The sequence below is a fragment of the Sinohyriopsis cumingii genome, unplaced genomic scaffold (genome assembly GCF_028554795.1).
Source record: "Sinohyriopsis cumingii isolate HCF-2022 unplaced genomic scaffold, ASM2855479v2 utg001752l, whole genome shotgun sequence".
Classification (NCBI taxonomy): Eukaryota; Metazoa; Mollusca; class Bivalvia; order Unionida; family Unionidae; genus Sinohyriopsis; species Sinohyriopsis cumingii.
This window is the reverse complement of record NW_028316044.1, coordinates 693451-707555: the sequence shown is the minus strand read 5'-3', so window position 1 is coordinate 707555 and position 14105 is coordinate 693451. Positions and strand designations below refer to the sequence as shown.

General features: G+C 37.1%; 1 protein-coding gene across 3 annotated transcripts; it reads left to right on the top strand.

The window, feature by feature from the left end:
- The first annotated feature begins 238 nt into the window (after positions 1-238).
- On the top strand, positions 239-14105 carry LOC149771595 (uncharacterized). Of its 3 annotated transcripts, none has more exons than XM_089948303.1 (2): positions 239-417; positions 6955-14105. In XM_089948303.1, exon 2 carries the CDS (start codon positions 6960-6962, stop codon positions 9246-9248), a length of 2289 nt encoding a protein of 762 aa, XP_089804429.1. In that variant the 5' UTR covers positions 239-417; positions 6955-6959; the 3' UTR covers positions 9249-14105. The 3 variants fall into 3 exon arrangements, with proteins under 3 accessions (XP_089804429.1, XP_089804427.1, XP_089804428.1); XM_089948301.1 differs by lacking the exon at positions 239-417 and adding an exon at positions 752-1272; XM_089948302.1 differs by lacking the exon at positions 239-417 and adding an exon at positions 3064-3551.

Below are 14105 nucleotides of genomic sequence, written 5' to 3'. Positions count from 1 at the left end.
ATTACAGCTACCATTATTTTGTATGCATTTCTTCACAGAGTACCATCTTCCACACACTTCTACTAAATTGTGCATTACCAATAGCATTCACTGTGATTTCTCACTGCACTTACATTCACGAACAAAAAGCGATTGTGCTATCATAAATAAAACACAACAATAACAAGAAACCCCAAACAAGACACAATCAAAACAAAACAAACTAATAGTGACTGGGGCCCGTCGCAACAGTCAATATTCCCTTTGCTGTCATACATAACTAATCGATAATTATCAATTCAGAAATGGTACAAGCATTACGATATACAAGTCGCTGCTTGAAAAACAAGCACAGTGCCTTGATAAGGAAATTAAATAACTCGTGTTAGTTCTCTACCATCAGTCAACATTGATTATTCTGCGTTAGCACACGTAAATGTAAGTATGTATACATCATGGTCATGGGCACAATTCGTCTCATTTCAATTCTAGCCGGTACAAAGGTAGAGTTTGACAAAACGAGTGTATATTCCATATGATAAATGAAATCGATACCTGTGCATGTGCATGTGCTCTCATGTACATTTATAAGGGTTATTTCAAAACAGTTTTCAAGTGTTTTTGACATTGTCACTTTCTGGTGAAGTTTAATGAGCTCAGAAAAATCAAATTGCTATTTAAGGGGCAACTACTTGAATAATGTTACCAATTTGTAATTTACACAACTGTAATCTTGGTACAATCGTCAGTTAGACTTAACTGCAGTGTATAGGTTCTGATGTGCTCATTGGAGTCATATGGCTAAAAATCCACTGTGTTGACCAAGGGGACATCAATCTTACGGATTGTATGCAGGTATACGAATAAAAGCATACATAAAGAGTAAACGTAGTAAAGACAAATATGGCATACACATTGAGGATGTTTAAGAAACAGGTCGGTGGCCTTTATATATAAAAATAAAATTACGTACGCTTTGTCAAGGACGAGCACATCTGACTGCAGATGACACGCGACGTCAATAATTGCTATTGCGCATGACTTTATGGAGATATTGTTTATTCCAAATATTCGACCTTTTTATAACTAGTTACACAGCATTGCTTTGCAATAGAACTGATGTAGAAATTGGGTCATCAGATCCACTTAGTCTTTCATCGCTTCGCAATGTTAAAAGAAATCAGGGCTGGAGGAAAAAAGAATAAGTGAAACGATAATGTGACGTCCTTACTTTCTGGGCTCCATGCAGTGATTTGAATGCTGAAAAAGAGATGACCTTTAAAGTAAACAAAAGTAAGATTTATATGTCATATGTTGTAGTATAAATTTGTCTGTATATTAGCACATCATATTTTTTGTTATTTCACTCTCATTGAGACTTTAATATATCGATGATGCTAGCACTTGTGCTGGTGATCCACGCAGTCTTTAGCGTACTTTGTCAAGACTGACATCTGCAAATTAATTATATAGATACAGCGTGGGCAGTCCAAGGTTAAAATATACATGTACCTTAGATATTAAGAAACAATAAGGGTCATACTGTATTTGCTCGCTTTTTCTGCAGGTGTCAATCTCGGCCCTTGCTTATTGGTGTCAATCACGGCCCTTGCTTATTGATAAATTAATATTTGAGTACAGTAACAAACAAATGTAACACGTCACACATTCTTCAAAACAATTTAACTCAAAGAGGAGATAATACACTTAAATAAATCATAACTTAATATACTGTTATGAACGGTGATTGTCACCAATGGAACAGTATTGCAAATGGTGATGGACACGGCATTTAGCGGGACATATTTCAGGAGAGAAGTATAAAAGATTTAGTACGCTGACTTAGTTTCTGCCGTATAAAAATATACTTCGATATTATTTTCCTGTTTTTAAGTTTCGTTCTACTTGTATGCTAGTTTTGTACCAAAAGTTCATTGCTTCCGGACTAATAGAATCTATGTTGGGATTTGCACCGAGACAAGGAAATCTCGGTCAAGGGGTTACGTTATTTGCCTCCCCAGGGGCAGACAAAAATTGTAACCTGCGACTGGAATTTTTTTGTCTTCGTACAAATACCGACACAGATTATTTTTCTCACCCATTCTTTCCATTGAAATTTTAATTAAAAAAACGCACTTTTGCAAGATAGTTAGCGGATTTAAAACTGCCTCTCACCCTATAAAGTTCATCAGGTTTTGTACTTTTTTTTATCAAAATCGGAATAATTTTTTAAAGTAAAATCTAGCTATATATGCTGCTCTTAGAAAAGAAACAAAATAATTTTAAAAAAGTTATAAGTGCTGTATGCTGCAGTATTGCATCATGAGGGTCTCGAGCCACGTGATTTCATATTTGTAAACGCCAAATAACACGATTATGCTAATGAGGCCAATGGGGTGCACAGCCGAGTCTAAGTACACAAGTTCTGCGCATGAGAAAATAGAAACATAAAATCATTTGATATTATTACTGTATTATCACTTTTAATCGATGGATGTCATGTGAAAATAACAGTAAGAAATTAATATCTTTTAAACGGGAAACTTGTAACTTTCGTCATTTCTAAGTTGAAAAAACTCTATGGTACGCAACGGTACGATAAAGTACACAGCTCAGCCTAATGAAGTGTATACTGTCTGTCAGGATTTATCTAATTCATGATATTCATAACATTCTTGGAAAGTTCTAGTTTCTGTCCTGGAAATAGGCAAGTGGTGCTATTACTGGTACAATAGTTATACGCTACACAATTCGTCTCATTTCAATTCTAGCCGGTACAAAGGTAGAGTTTGACTAAACGAGTGTATATTCCATATGATAAATGAAATCGATACCTGTGCATGTGCATGTGCTCTCATGTACATTTATAAGGGTTATTTCAAAAAAGTTTTAAAATAATTTCAACTTTGTCACTTTCTGGTGAAGTTTAATGAGCTCAGAAAAATCAAATTGCTATTTAAGGGGCAACTAATTGAATACTGTGACCAATTTGTAATTTACACAACTGTAATCTTGGTACAATCGTCAGTTAGACTTAACTGCAGTGTATAGGTTCTGATGTGCTCATTGGAGTCATATTGCTAACACCTATTGTGTTGACCAAGGGGACATCAATCTTACAGATTGTATGCGGGTATACTAATAAAAGCGTGCATAAAGAGTAATAGTAGTAAAGACAAATATGACATACACAATGAGGATGTTTAAGAAACAGGGCGGTGGCTTTTAGATATAACAAATAATATTAAGTCTGCTTTGTCAAGGACGAGCACAACTGACTGCAGATGATACGCGACGTCACGAATTGCTATTGCGCATGACTTTATAGAGATATTGTTTATTCCAAATATTCGACCTTCTTATAGCTAGTTACACAGCATTGCATTGCAATAGAACTGATGTAGAAATTGGGTCATCAGATCCACTTAGTCTTTCATCGCTTCGTAATGTTAAAATAAATCAGGGCTAGGGGAAAAAAGAATAAGTGAAACGATAATGTGACGTCCTTACTTTCTGGGCTCCATGCAGTGATTTGAATGCTGACAAAGAGACGACCTTCAAAGTAAACAAAAGTAAGATTTATATGTCATATGTTGTAGTATAAATTTGTCTGTATATTAGCACAACATACTTTTTTATATTTCACTCTCCTTGAGACTTTAATATATCGATGATGCTAGCACGTGTGCTAATGATCCATGCATTCTTTAGCGTACTTGGTCCATGAGAGCTGCAAAATAATTATATAGATACAGCGTGGGCAGTCCAAGGTTAAGATATACTTGTACCTTAGATGTTAAGAAACAATAAGGGTCATAATGTATTTGCTAGCTTTTCTGCAGGTGTCAATCTCGGCTCTCGCTTATTGGTGTCAATCTCGGCTCTTGCTTAGTGGTGTCAATCTCGGCCCTTGCTTATTGGTGTCAATCTCGGCCCTTGCTTATTGATAAATTAATATTTGAGTACAGTAACAAAAAAAACGTAACACGTCACACATTCTTCGAAGCAATTTAACTCAAAGTGGAGATAATACACTTAAATAAAATCATAACTTAATATACTGTTATGAACGGTGATTGCCACCAATGGAACAGTATTGCAAATGGTGATGGACACGGCATTTGGCGGGACATATTTCAGGAGAGAATTATAAAAGATTTAGTACGCTGACTTAGTTTCTGCCGTAGTAAAAATATACTTCGATATTATTTTCCTGTTTTAAAGTTTCGTTCTTCTTGTATACTAGTTTCGTACCAAAAGTGCATTGCTTCCGGACTAATAGAATCTATGTTGGGGTTTGCACCGAGACAAGGAAATCTCGGTCAAGTGGTTACATTATTTGCCTCCCCAGTCATACCGATAGATGCGTTAGTTTGGACCTCATCCAGATACTCGCTCTGATCCAGTAGCACACGTGATCGATTTTTACGGATAGACTTAGCTTGTTTGGTGGGTTTGTTCTTTTGTTTGTTTGTTTGTTTTTGGTATCTACTTATTAGAAGCCAATCAGTGCAAACTGTCAGTATTTGCCCTGTAGCTTTTGTTGTTATTTACAACAATTCTGTAAACTCCATTTATGCATGTATTGATGGATGGATGGACATGAATGTATGGATGGATATGTATGTATGTATGTATGCATGCATGCATGCATGCATGTATGCATGCATGTATGTATACTAGTCGTCAGTTTCAGTGGTCAATTGTATGTATTTTTTTATGTATGTATGTATGTATGTGAGTGTATGTATGTATGTATGTATGTATGTCGTCAGTTTCAATGGCCAGTTGTCATTTGTTTCATGTTTTGCTGTGTAACCTGGGCGGCTCCGAGTGACTGAGTGGTCTAAAGTGCTCTCCGTTATGGATCACTGCCATCTCACCTCTGTCTGCGTGGGTTCGAGTCTCGAATTCAGCCAATGTGAGAAAGCTTGCCAGTAGCTTCTCGTGGGTCGGTGGTTCTTTCCGAGGTTTCCCCGGGGTCTTCCTCCACCATTAATACTGGCCGCCTATCGTGTGCTGAAAAATGGCGTTAAACCCTACAACGACAACAACAACTGTGTAACCTTAGCAGGGTCCTTGGACAGCACCGTAGCAATGTTCCAACGTGGCCTATTACACATTGGTTAAACTGTAATCTCTTACAATTAGCTAAACTCTGATTACCGACACCCTTTGCTGCTGCTAATGACATTACCAGAACAACAATGAAAAATTAGAAACGGTTAGGTTTAATGTCACGCTCAGCTTTCTTCACAAGTTAGTGTGTTGCCGTTTTGTTAGGTTAGTGCACTGTAGAAAACCATTTCCAACAAAATAAATCGCTTCAAAACTGAATAAAGTTTCTCACTGACATCAAACAAAATATCTTGCACTCCCTCACAATTTATAACTCCAAAATCCCTTCGTGCTAATCAAGCAGGAATGTAAATGAATGATGGTAAAGTAGTGCCAATATAGTGGTAAAAAAGACCAATAAGAATTTTAAATGTTTGTACAAATGCAGCCAAAGGTCGCAGTACACACAATGCAATACCTTTTTGCTGCAAAGTTGTAACGTCTTTATATGGTAATGTCACTATTAGTTTTGCATATAATATAATTTCTTTTATACCAAAGTTTATTTGGTATTCATGAACATATGCAAGGCTACATATCTTGAGCTGAGACGCATCAGCTCAATTCGCAAATATCTTTCAGTTGATGCCACTAAAACACTTGTGTGTTCATTAGTACTTTCAAGACTGGACTATTGTAACTGAGTTCTGTCTGGTTCATCTCAATATCTACTCCAGAAACTTCAAAAAGTTCAAACCACAGCTGATCGGATCATACTTAGAGTACCACGATCAGAGCACACCTGCCCGCTACTCTGTACCCAACACTGGCTATCCATTCGATCCAGAATCAAACACAATTTTTTCTCTCTGTGCTACGTTTGACTGTCGGACTCTAGTCCAACATACCTATCCAATCTCACCCATGTGTAGACACAAGCAAGATACTTACGCTCCTCTTCTGACAATCGTATACTCATTATTCCCACTATAAAAACAAAGTCATATGGACAGCGTTCTTTTGCATACCAGGGCCCAGCAACGTGGAATGAATTGCCTACTGAACTTAGACACAAAGACACAGTGATCACATTCAAGAGGGCTCTCAAAACTCACTTATTTCGACTGCAAGAACACACTTAAAGACCTAATAATGTTTCCTACCTCAAATATTCTCAGCATGTTTTTTTTTATTTTTTAATGTTTTTCTAATTTCATGGTGTTTGTTTTTGCAATAATATTATTATATGTTTTTTTATCTTATAGGTGTTGTCTAATGTTGTAAAGCGCTTAGAGCTTCTAAAGATTAGGTGCTATACAAAGTCCTCATTATTATTATTCTCTAAATATGTGATATTTAGAAAACGTTGTACACAAACCAATTTGAATAAAAATGTTTAAGTTTAACCGGAATTAGCTCGTAAATTTACCCCTATAAATTTCTTAACGCTATTGTGTGAACGTTTCGGTTATTATTGTTTATTAATTATAGTTATGGATACATTTGTAAATAAGGTGTCTCGTACTTGTGGTGTTCTTGCAATTGATGTGAAGCATGCGCACGTCCAATAGTTACTTCGCATTGTCTAGATAGTAAATATAATCATTTAACCAGGAAGCAGTAGACATGTGGGTTCCAGGCAAGTAGAAGTCTAAAAGATGACTTTACGGCAAGTATTCCGTTTATTGCATCAAACTGTTTAGCATGCAATGTTTCTGAAAATTATCACATAGGGAAAGGACATGATTTGCACTGTGAGCATCCGCTTGTGTATACACAAAAGATGACCTTTAGACATGAAACATACATTTGTGGATTTGGGCCTAGAGTGCATAAACTTCTTCTGATATGAGCTTCCATTGACCTGTCAAATCAAATGAATAAAATGCTTATCTTTTGATTTACTACATTTTTTAGATAAGATGGATGACCTAGACGAAAAGATGTTTAAAGAAACATTTAAAAAATTACCCTCTTTCTTCAACCTGGAAATCGCTTGCCAGCAAACGGACAGACATATAGCGGACAATATTGGAACGCTAGTGAGGAAACTGAATTCATGTGAAGTAGAATGCACCATGGAACGTGTCCAAATAAATAATGTTTTGTCTTTTCTTTACTGGAATAAAGGCGAGAAAGATGAAGCAAAGAAATGCCTTCAGTCAGTAGTTAGTCAGGATGAAATAAATATTAACGCGCGTTGTAGCCAGATATGGATGGATTGGAAGAGTGGGCTCAAGACGGCTGCTAAAGAAGCACTTGAGAAACTTTGTAAAATAGATGAATCGTCAGATGATTTCCAAGAACATTACCTTAGAGCCAGAGCAGAAATTGCATATTACTGTTCTGTATCCGGACCTACAAACTTTCATCACTCAGTGCGCCTATATGATGAGGTCATTTCGAAAAGCATAGGGGATGAGGCTGATGTGTGGAGGTTTGATAGAGCAATCGTGCTACGAAAGATATGCAATGATGAAAACATTACCCAAAGTAAAGAGTACAGGGAATCGAAATATGAAGACTATATGAAAAGGGCTGCACATGAGCTGCACGCACTAACAAGTTCTGGCATTGGTAAGAGGAAAATAGCAATTTGTTGGGCATCTTTAGGAGAACTTTTGGCCATATTTCAAAGACGTCAGAGGCCTAGCATAAACCAGTCAGACATTTTCCCCGAGGAATTGGCAGAAACAAAAATTGAAACACTTCTGGATAATGCTTTAACAGAAAATCAGAGTGATACCCATGTACTTAAAGTATGCGGCAAAATATTTAGATATATAAATAAACTCGACAGGGCAGAGTATTGTCTCAGACGATCGCTAAAACTCCGTAAGACTTCGTACGCATATCATCATTTGGCTTTGGTAATGATACAAACAATACAAAATCAAGCCAAGGAAAAAGACACATGCTTCTCCAATGGAGACGGCGCTACAATACTACACAATTTAGCCACCAGTCACGCGTATCAAATACCGGAAAATGACAAGATTGTGGCTGCAAAGATCATCCATTACTTAGAAAAGGCCAGAGATATGAGCAGCAATGGATGGGCATCCTTTGAACTGGGTATGTGGTACCGATCCCTTGGTCAACCCGATAAAGCTTTTGGTACTTTTCTGGAGACGTTAGATTTGAGGACAGTATCAAGCTTGAAAATGGAAATAAGTTGTTCCGAGCAACAAGGATTTTGTCGCTTGGACATGGCCAAGACGGAAAACAATGCAGAAAAAGCACGCCAGTTTAAAGAAGATGCCAATCATTATTTTCAAAGATCCATCAGACTGGCAGCCTGCAATGCAAGTCAGCTCAAACACTGGAAGGAGGAATGCGTCGCTTTTCCAACATTAAAAGAAATGTTTGAGGCAAAGGAAAAGAATGTTAACACCCTAAGAGAACTTTCAGAATTAAGCAAAATGCTTGGGGAATATGGCGATGCTCTCAAGTTTTATGACGAAATTGTAAACATGGACCCAGAGCAGAGCAATAATCCCCTTTTCATCAGCGGAAAGGTTCGGACCTATGTTGATGCCGGGCTGTATGAGGACGCTGCTACTCTTCTGGACCTAATGTCGTGTACAGAAAAAGAAAATCTCATTCCACTAGACTTATATATAGACGTATATCTCAAGTGCGCTTTCTATTGCATTGAAACCGACAGACCACCCAAAGAACTCCGTAAGAGACTTCGACAGGCGTTTTATACATCTAAGAAAGCGGATGGTGATAAATATAACTTTCAGTTTGATATATTCCTTCTTCATAACGAGGAGGCCCTCGGGGATGATCTAAAGGAGATATTATTACAAGAATTTACCAAATATCTTGCTCTTTCTGATGATAGTGCAAGTAGTTTATACATCACAGTAAATTCAGAGAACGTCCGACCAGGAACAAACATAAGACCTGAACAAATCAAGCAAATGGAGGATAGTGCCTACATTATAGTGATCATGGAAGAGGAAGACACACAGAGTCCAAACTTTAAGCAGTATTTACAGATAGCCCAAGATATACACCATGACAGTTCCAACAGAACCACTCTGTTTATTATTCTTCTTAACGATCTGGTATGTCCTAGAGAGCTGATGGTATATCCCACAATGGCTTTCAAGAAGGATGTGTTTGATAAGGATGCCGATGCTAAATTTCTGCAATGGTTCAAAGTATTTCTGCAGCGACTCTTGATTGCAAATTGTCGCTAGGCTCAAAGACTGCACCAAAAATGGATGTATGCAATGAAAATTAACCCGAGGCAGTGAATAATTATATATGGGTCACAGCCATGTACTCTTGTGACGAAATACAGTACTCGTCGTATCAGCAAGTCTCATGGATATTGGTATAAAAGTTTGTGTACAAGGTGCTGAGTACTACTTGGTCTTGAGTAACCGCCAAAACTTTGCCTAATCAAATAGAGTGTTAGATACAGGTAAACACGGGCAAGAGCTTGTTTTGTAATGGCGTGGTATTAATAGAGCTGCAATGAGTCATCTAGATTTGATGAATTTAGCACGAGCGGAGATTGATAAATAAATTCAGAACGCATTTTATCGTAAGTCAGTAAGGTCTGAGATATGGTTTACAGTAGCCTGATTTAGTCATGCAATATTGATCAGAATGATGCATACCCTCCCCAAGCTTCATAAAATTCGGAATAACAGTATGCAAACAACGATTTGGTCATGAGATACGCGCATACACTGAACCTACGTGAGTGAAATGTTGAATGTAGGCTTCATTTTCTCAGTGAGTTACTTCTGTGGTACTAACAGTGATGCGTACAGTCATCTGCTTTAATGATTCGACCATAAAAAAGTTTGAGAAATAAACTTAATCCATAAATTTTAATCGAAATCAATAAAGTGTAAAACAAAGATCGCAATGATTCACTTTTGCGATGTGGTTTTGGTACTTTTGAAATGAATCTCCGCACCATGATTAGTGAGTGAATTTATGCACCAAGATTCATTAATCTATACAAACATCTGCACAGACTGCACAAAAGCCCTTCTGGACAAAGGCTACACGCAAAGCCTTAACCCAAGCCAGGATAAAGTGAAATGTTGGTCACTTAGTCCTTCCATTACGGTAAAGATGTGGACGTAATTTATTTGCAAACAATCGTCTGCTATAACAATTCTAGCATGAACAGAGCGTGAGTAATAAACTCGAACCAAATAATTGTACTAAAGTCATTTAAGGGTGAAATACAGGTCACCTTTAATTACTTCTGTGATGACGTAGTACTCCTCATGGTACATCCCTTCACCAAGCTTCATTAGTTCAGTATTTTGCTCATAAGACTATACTGAAAACGAAGACTTCCAAGATGACAGCTGTCCATGCCCTTTTTGTATGTAAAATTGAAGGCTCCTTGTATCTTGTTTAACAATCACAGAACAATATGCGGTGAAAAGGCAGACGACAACCAAGTGAAATGTAAACAAAGGAATAACTCAGGTGACAGTATGCACTTCACACGTTCAGTATTTTCTTTGTTACTTTCAGTACTTACCACAACTGAGGAAACTGTATAGGTTTATCATGGACACTGGATCCAGTAAGGAATCACGTGTGTCAGGGATTGATTAAGATAAATGCAATAAACTGACAACGAACAGTGCGAAACTAGTATCTAATTAGCCTGAGCGCTTTCGACTCTTTAATGAGTTTTTTTAAAAGGCAAATACAAAATGTAGACAAGAGAAAACAAATAAAACAGAAAAACGGTTATGTTTGCGAAACTTTACATGGATGTTTCTACAGGAATTAAACCTTTTAGCTTTTTTATGTTTCAAAGAGTTTATTTCAGATTGTTGCTGATACTAGAAAATATTTGTATTGAACCATAAATTGATGACCCATAACGACAGCGATTATTTTATGTACATTTATGTAATCGCAAATTGTATCCCAGATATTTTATTGTTATAGTAGTCATAGGCTGTTACGCAAATTTAGAGAATTATTTAAAAGAAAATGTGTCGGCTGCAAAAGATAATTTTATTTGTTTTATTTGTGCATTGTTTTTCGTTTTGTGTTCTTGGTTTAAGACACTTGGTTTCAATGTTCTAAGTTGGCGTATCCAGTAAGATTCCTTTTTTTCATTGTTATAGTAGTCATCGGTTATTATGCAAATTTAGAGAATTATTTAAAAGAAGATGTGTCGGCTGCTAAATATAATTTTAATTTGTGCATGGTTGTCTTTTTCTAGTCTTGGTTTAAACCGCCTGGTTTCAATGTTCTAAGGCGGCGGGTCCAGTAAGATTTCGTTTTTGTCCTGGTTTGGGGACTCCAGTTGAGGTTGTGAGCAATTGCAATAAGTTTTATGTCACTGAAAGTGTGGCCAGGGGAGGATAAGTATTCTGCAACCGGGCTTCTGTACAGCTTCTTTGTCATCCAATTAGATCTATGAAGGTTGATTCTTTTCAGTTTCTCCGACATACTGAAGGCTACAGATATTACATGTGATGAGGTAAATGACATTCTGTTTTACACGTTTGGTTTGGACCATGTATGTTTAGTTTTTTCTCTAGTCACTGTACTAGAAAATGTCCTGGTCTCGATCATATGGTGACAGGTTGTGTACCTTTTATCGCCACAGGGGCCAGATTGACTAGGATGGTCTTGTTTAGTGATTGGCGTTAGCTTCGCCCTGACTAGGATGTCCTTGAGGTTTTTTTGAACTCCGATAGGCTATTACAGGTTTGTTAGGGAGTATTAACTTTGGTGCGTCCAACGATTCCACGATCGGACAGTGTTTCCCAAGTATTTTCCTACTTTGGGGTTGTCTGGATGGTGGGTGTGGATAAATGCTATCCTATCAGCCTTTTCCTTCTTTCCATATTTTAGTAGGTCATCGCGGTTTGTTTGTTTAGCCCTTTGGGTTGCCTCCGTAATAACATGTCATCATCATCTGTCCTTATTTCTACCAAACGGGTTACAACCCTAAGTTTTACAGGTGAACATACTCGGTTTACACGGACCAAGTACGTTGCATTGTGTAAAATTCGTGAATCATTCATTAATAAGAATTTTAAATAAAGCTTACAAAAAATTGTGGACACAAATGTTAAAATAACAAGTGCCAAAGAAGCAATATATTATTCTAATTGGTTGATATCAGAGATAAAGTCAATGATGAAATTATAGATTAAATGCATGACCTGGTTCTAGCAAGATGCTATTGTATCATTTTTCCACACAATTACCAATCGATAGCGAAGTCAGAAACCTGTATGTTCATATTTGTGAGAGACTTCTATTAAAGGGATTTTGTTTCCTTCCTCAACTATTCAGTCCAACAACCGTATACGTTTTTTTTCGAAAGTGAGAGAAAAGTAAACATTTATCAAATGATTTGTCTGTTTGCTAGTCATATAATATGAATTTACAAATATAGTCCATTTCCTACTTTTGATTAGCACCATCCCCGTTTCGATTTCCATTCGTATATAAACTGTCACAAGCACAGTATTTTTTATCTAGCCTACTTTGCCATACACGACGTAACTTCGATAAGTATCGATTTCCCATAATATTGGCCATAAGCTACCATACGTGTATTACTTCGATAATTATCGACCAGCCTTTAATATTGGCCATACGTTACCATATACGTATTACTTCGATAACTATCGACCAGCCTTTAATATTGGCCATACGCCATACACGACTTCTCAAGTTTCTGCTATATCAAAACGCTTACATCTTTCCCGTGAGTGAATACATTTCTGAACCGAAAAACACAACCCTTCTGTCATTGAAAGACGTATTATTCGTGAGGATTGGGTAATAGATCGAAAACAGTTCAATGTAGAACTCTGGTTCAACAAATTGACTGGAAATCGCCAATAAGCGTGTATGTTCTCTCTCTCTCTCTCTCTCCAAGGGATTGACATACATACATACATACATACATACGTACGTACGTACGTACGTACGTCCGTCCATCCATCCATCCATCCATACAAACATACATACATACATACATACATACATACATACATACATGAACGAACGTTTGATTCATCAGCAGGGAGCCGATGCCAGTAGTATTTTTGTTATGTGGCTTCGTTTTAAATAGACTCGAGTGAATCCAACTGCCAGTTTTCTCATAATATCGTTAGGTTTGTTTATTTTAAATACATATATATTGGTTTACGATCAAATATGGAGGGTTTCGCAGCGAGAATATTGGTATCTAAAAGACGTCCTTAAGGTAATCAGAATTTCCCAAAATCTGCAAATGCTTCAGCTTATTTTGTTGGTAAGCAGTGTCGTTATGACTTGTAGATTGATATGCAAAATGTCTCGACTACATACCAATCTACCTACTCACTTACACAATAAACAAATCTTATCCTAAACCTAGTACATTTCTACATATCTTCCCACAAAGGAGCCACGGTGACTCAGTGGTTCACGTGCCGGACTCACGAACGATAGGGTGCATATTCGAATCATAGCATCAGACCAGACTGGTCAGCTACAATTCTCTCTGCACTGAATAGCCTATTTGTGCTGCTGTATCGTAAAGCACCAAAGCAAATCTTCCTAAATGCATATATATCCATCTACTTATTCACCTACTGATGAACCTAAATGTAATGCCTACCTACCTACCGACCCATCTATCTACCTACCTACCTATCTACCTACCTACCTACACACACACACACACACACACACACACACACACACACACACACACATACATACATACATACATACATACATACATACCTTAGTAGCAGATAAAATTGATTTGCATAGTAGTAGATAAAGTATATTTGCACGGTCAGCAACTCTATTATCCTCAAATCTTTTTTGTCTTCAAAACAATACCTTATCCTGATGTAACCATGCAAAAAGTTACAATGTTTCCTGCCACCAGTCTTAATACAAGCAACACTTACCATCTTTTTATTTATTAAGGTTTTCAGCATCAGACCAGAGTCGTAATCAGACAGATTATGAATATTTTGCAGATATTTCAGGTTTAAATTATACTCATGTGTCCGTGGTCTGCATTTGCCGATAAAATTATTATTATCTTT

What these genes read in the sequence shown, in the direction of transcription:
- LOC149771595 (XM_089948301.1), top strand. Translation starts at nt 1,251, where the DNA reads ATGACCTTTAAAGTAAACAAAA. An exon ending in GACCTTTAAAGTAAACAAAA is followed by an intron (nt 1,273 to 6,954) that starts GTAAGATTTATA and finishes TACATTTTTTAG; the next exon opens with ATAAGATGGATGACCTAGAC.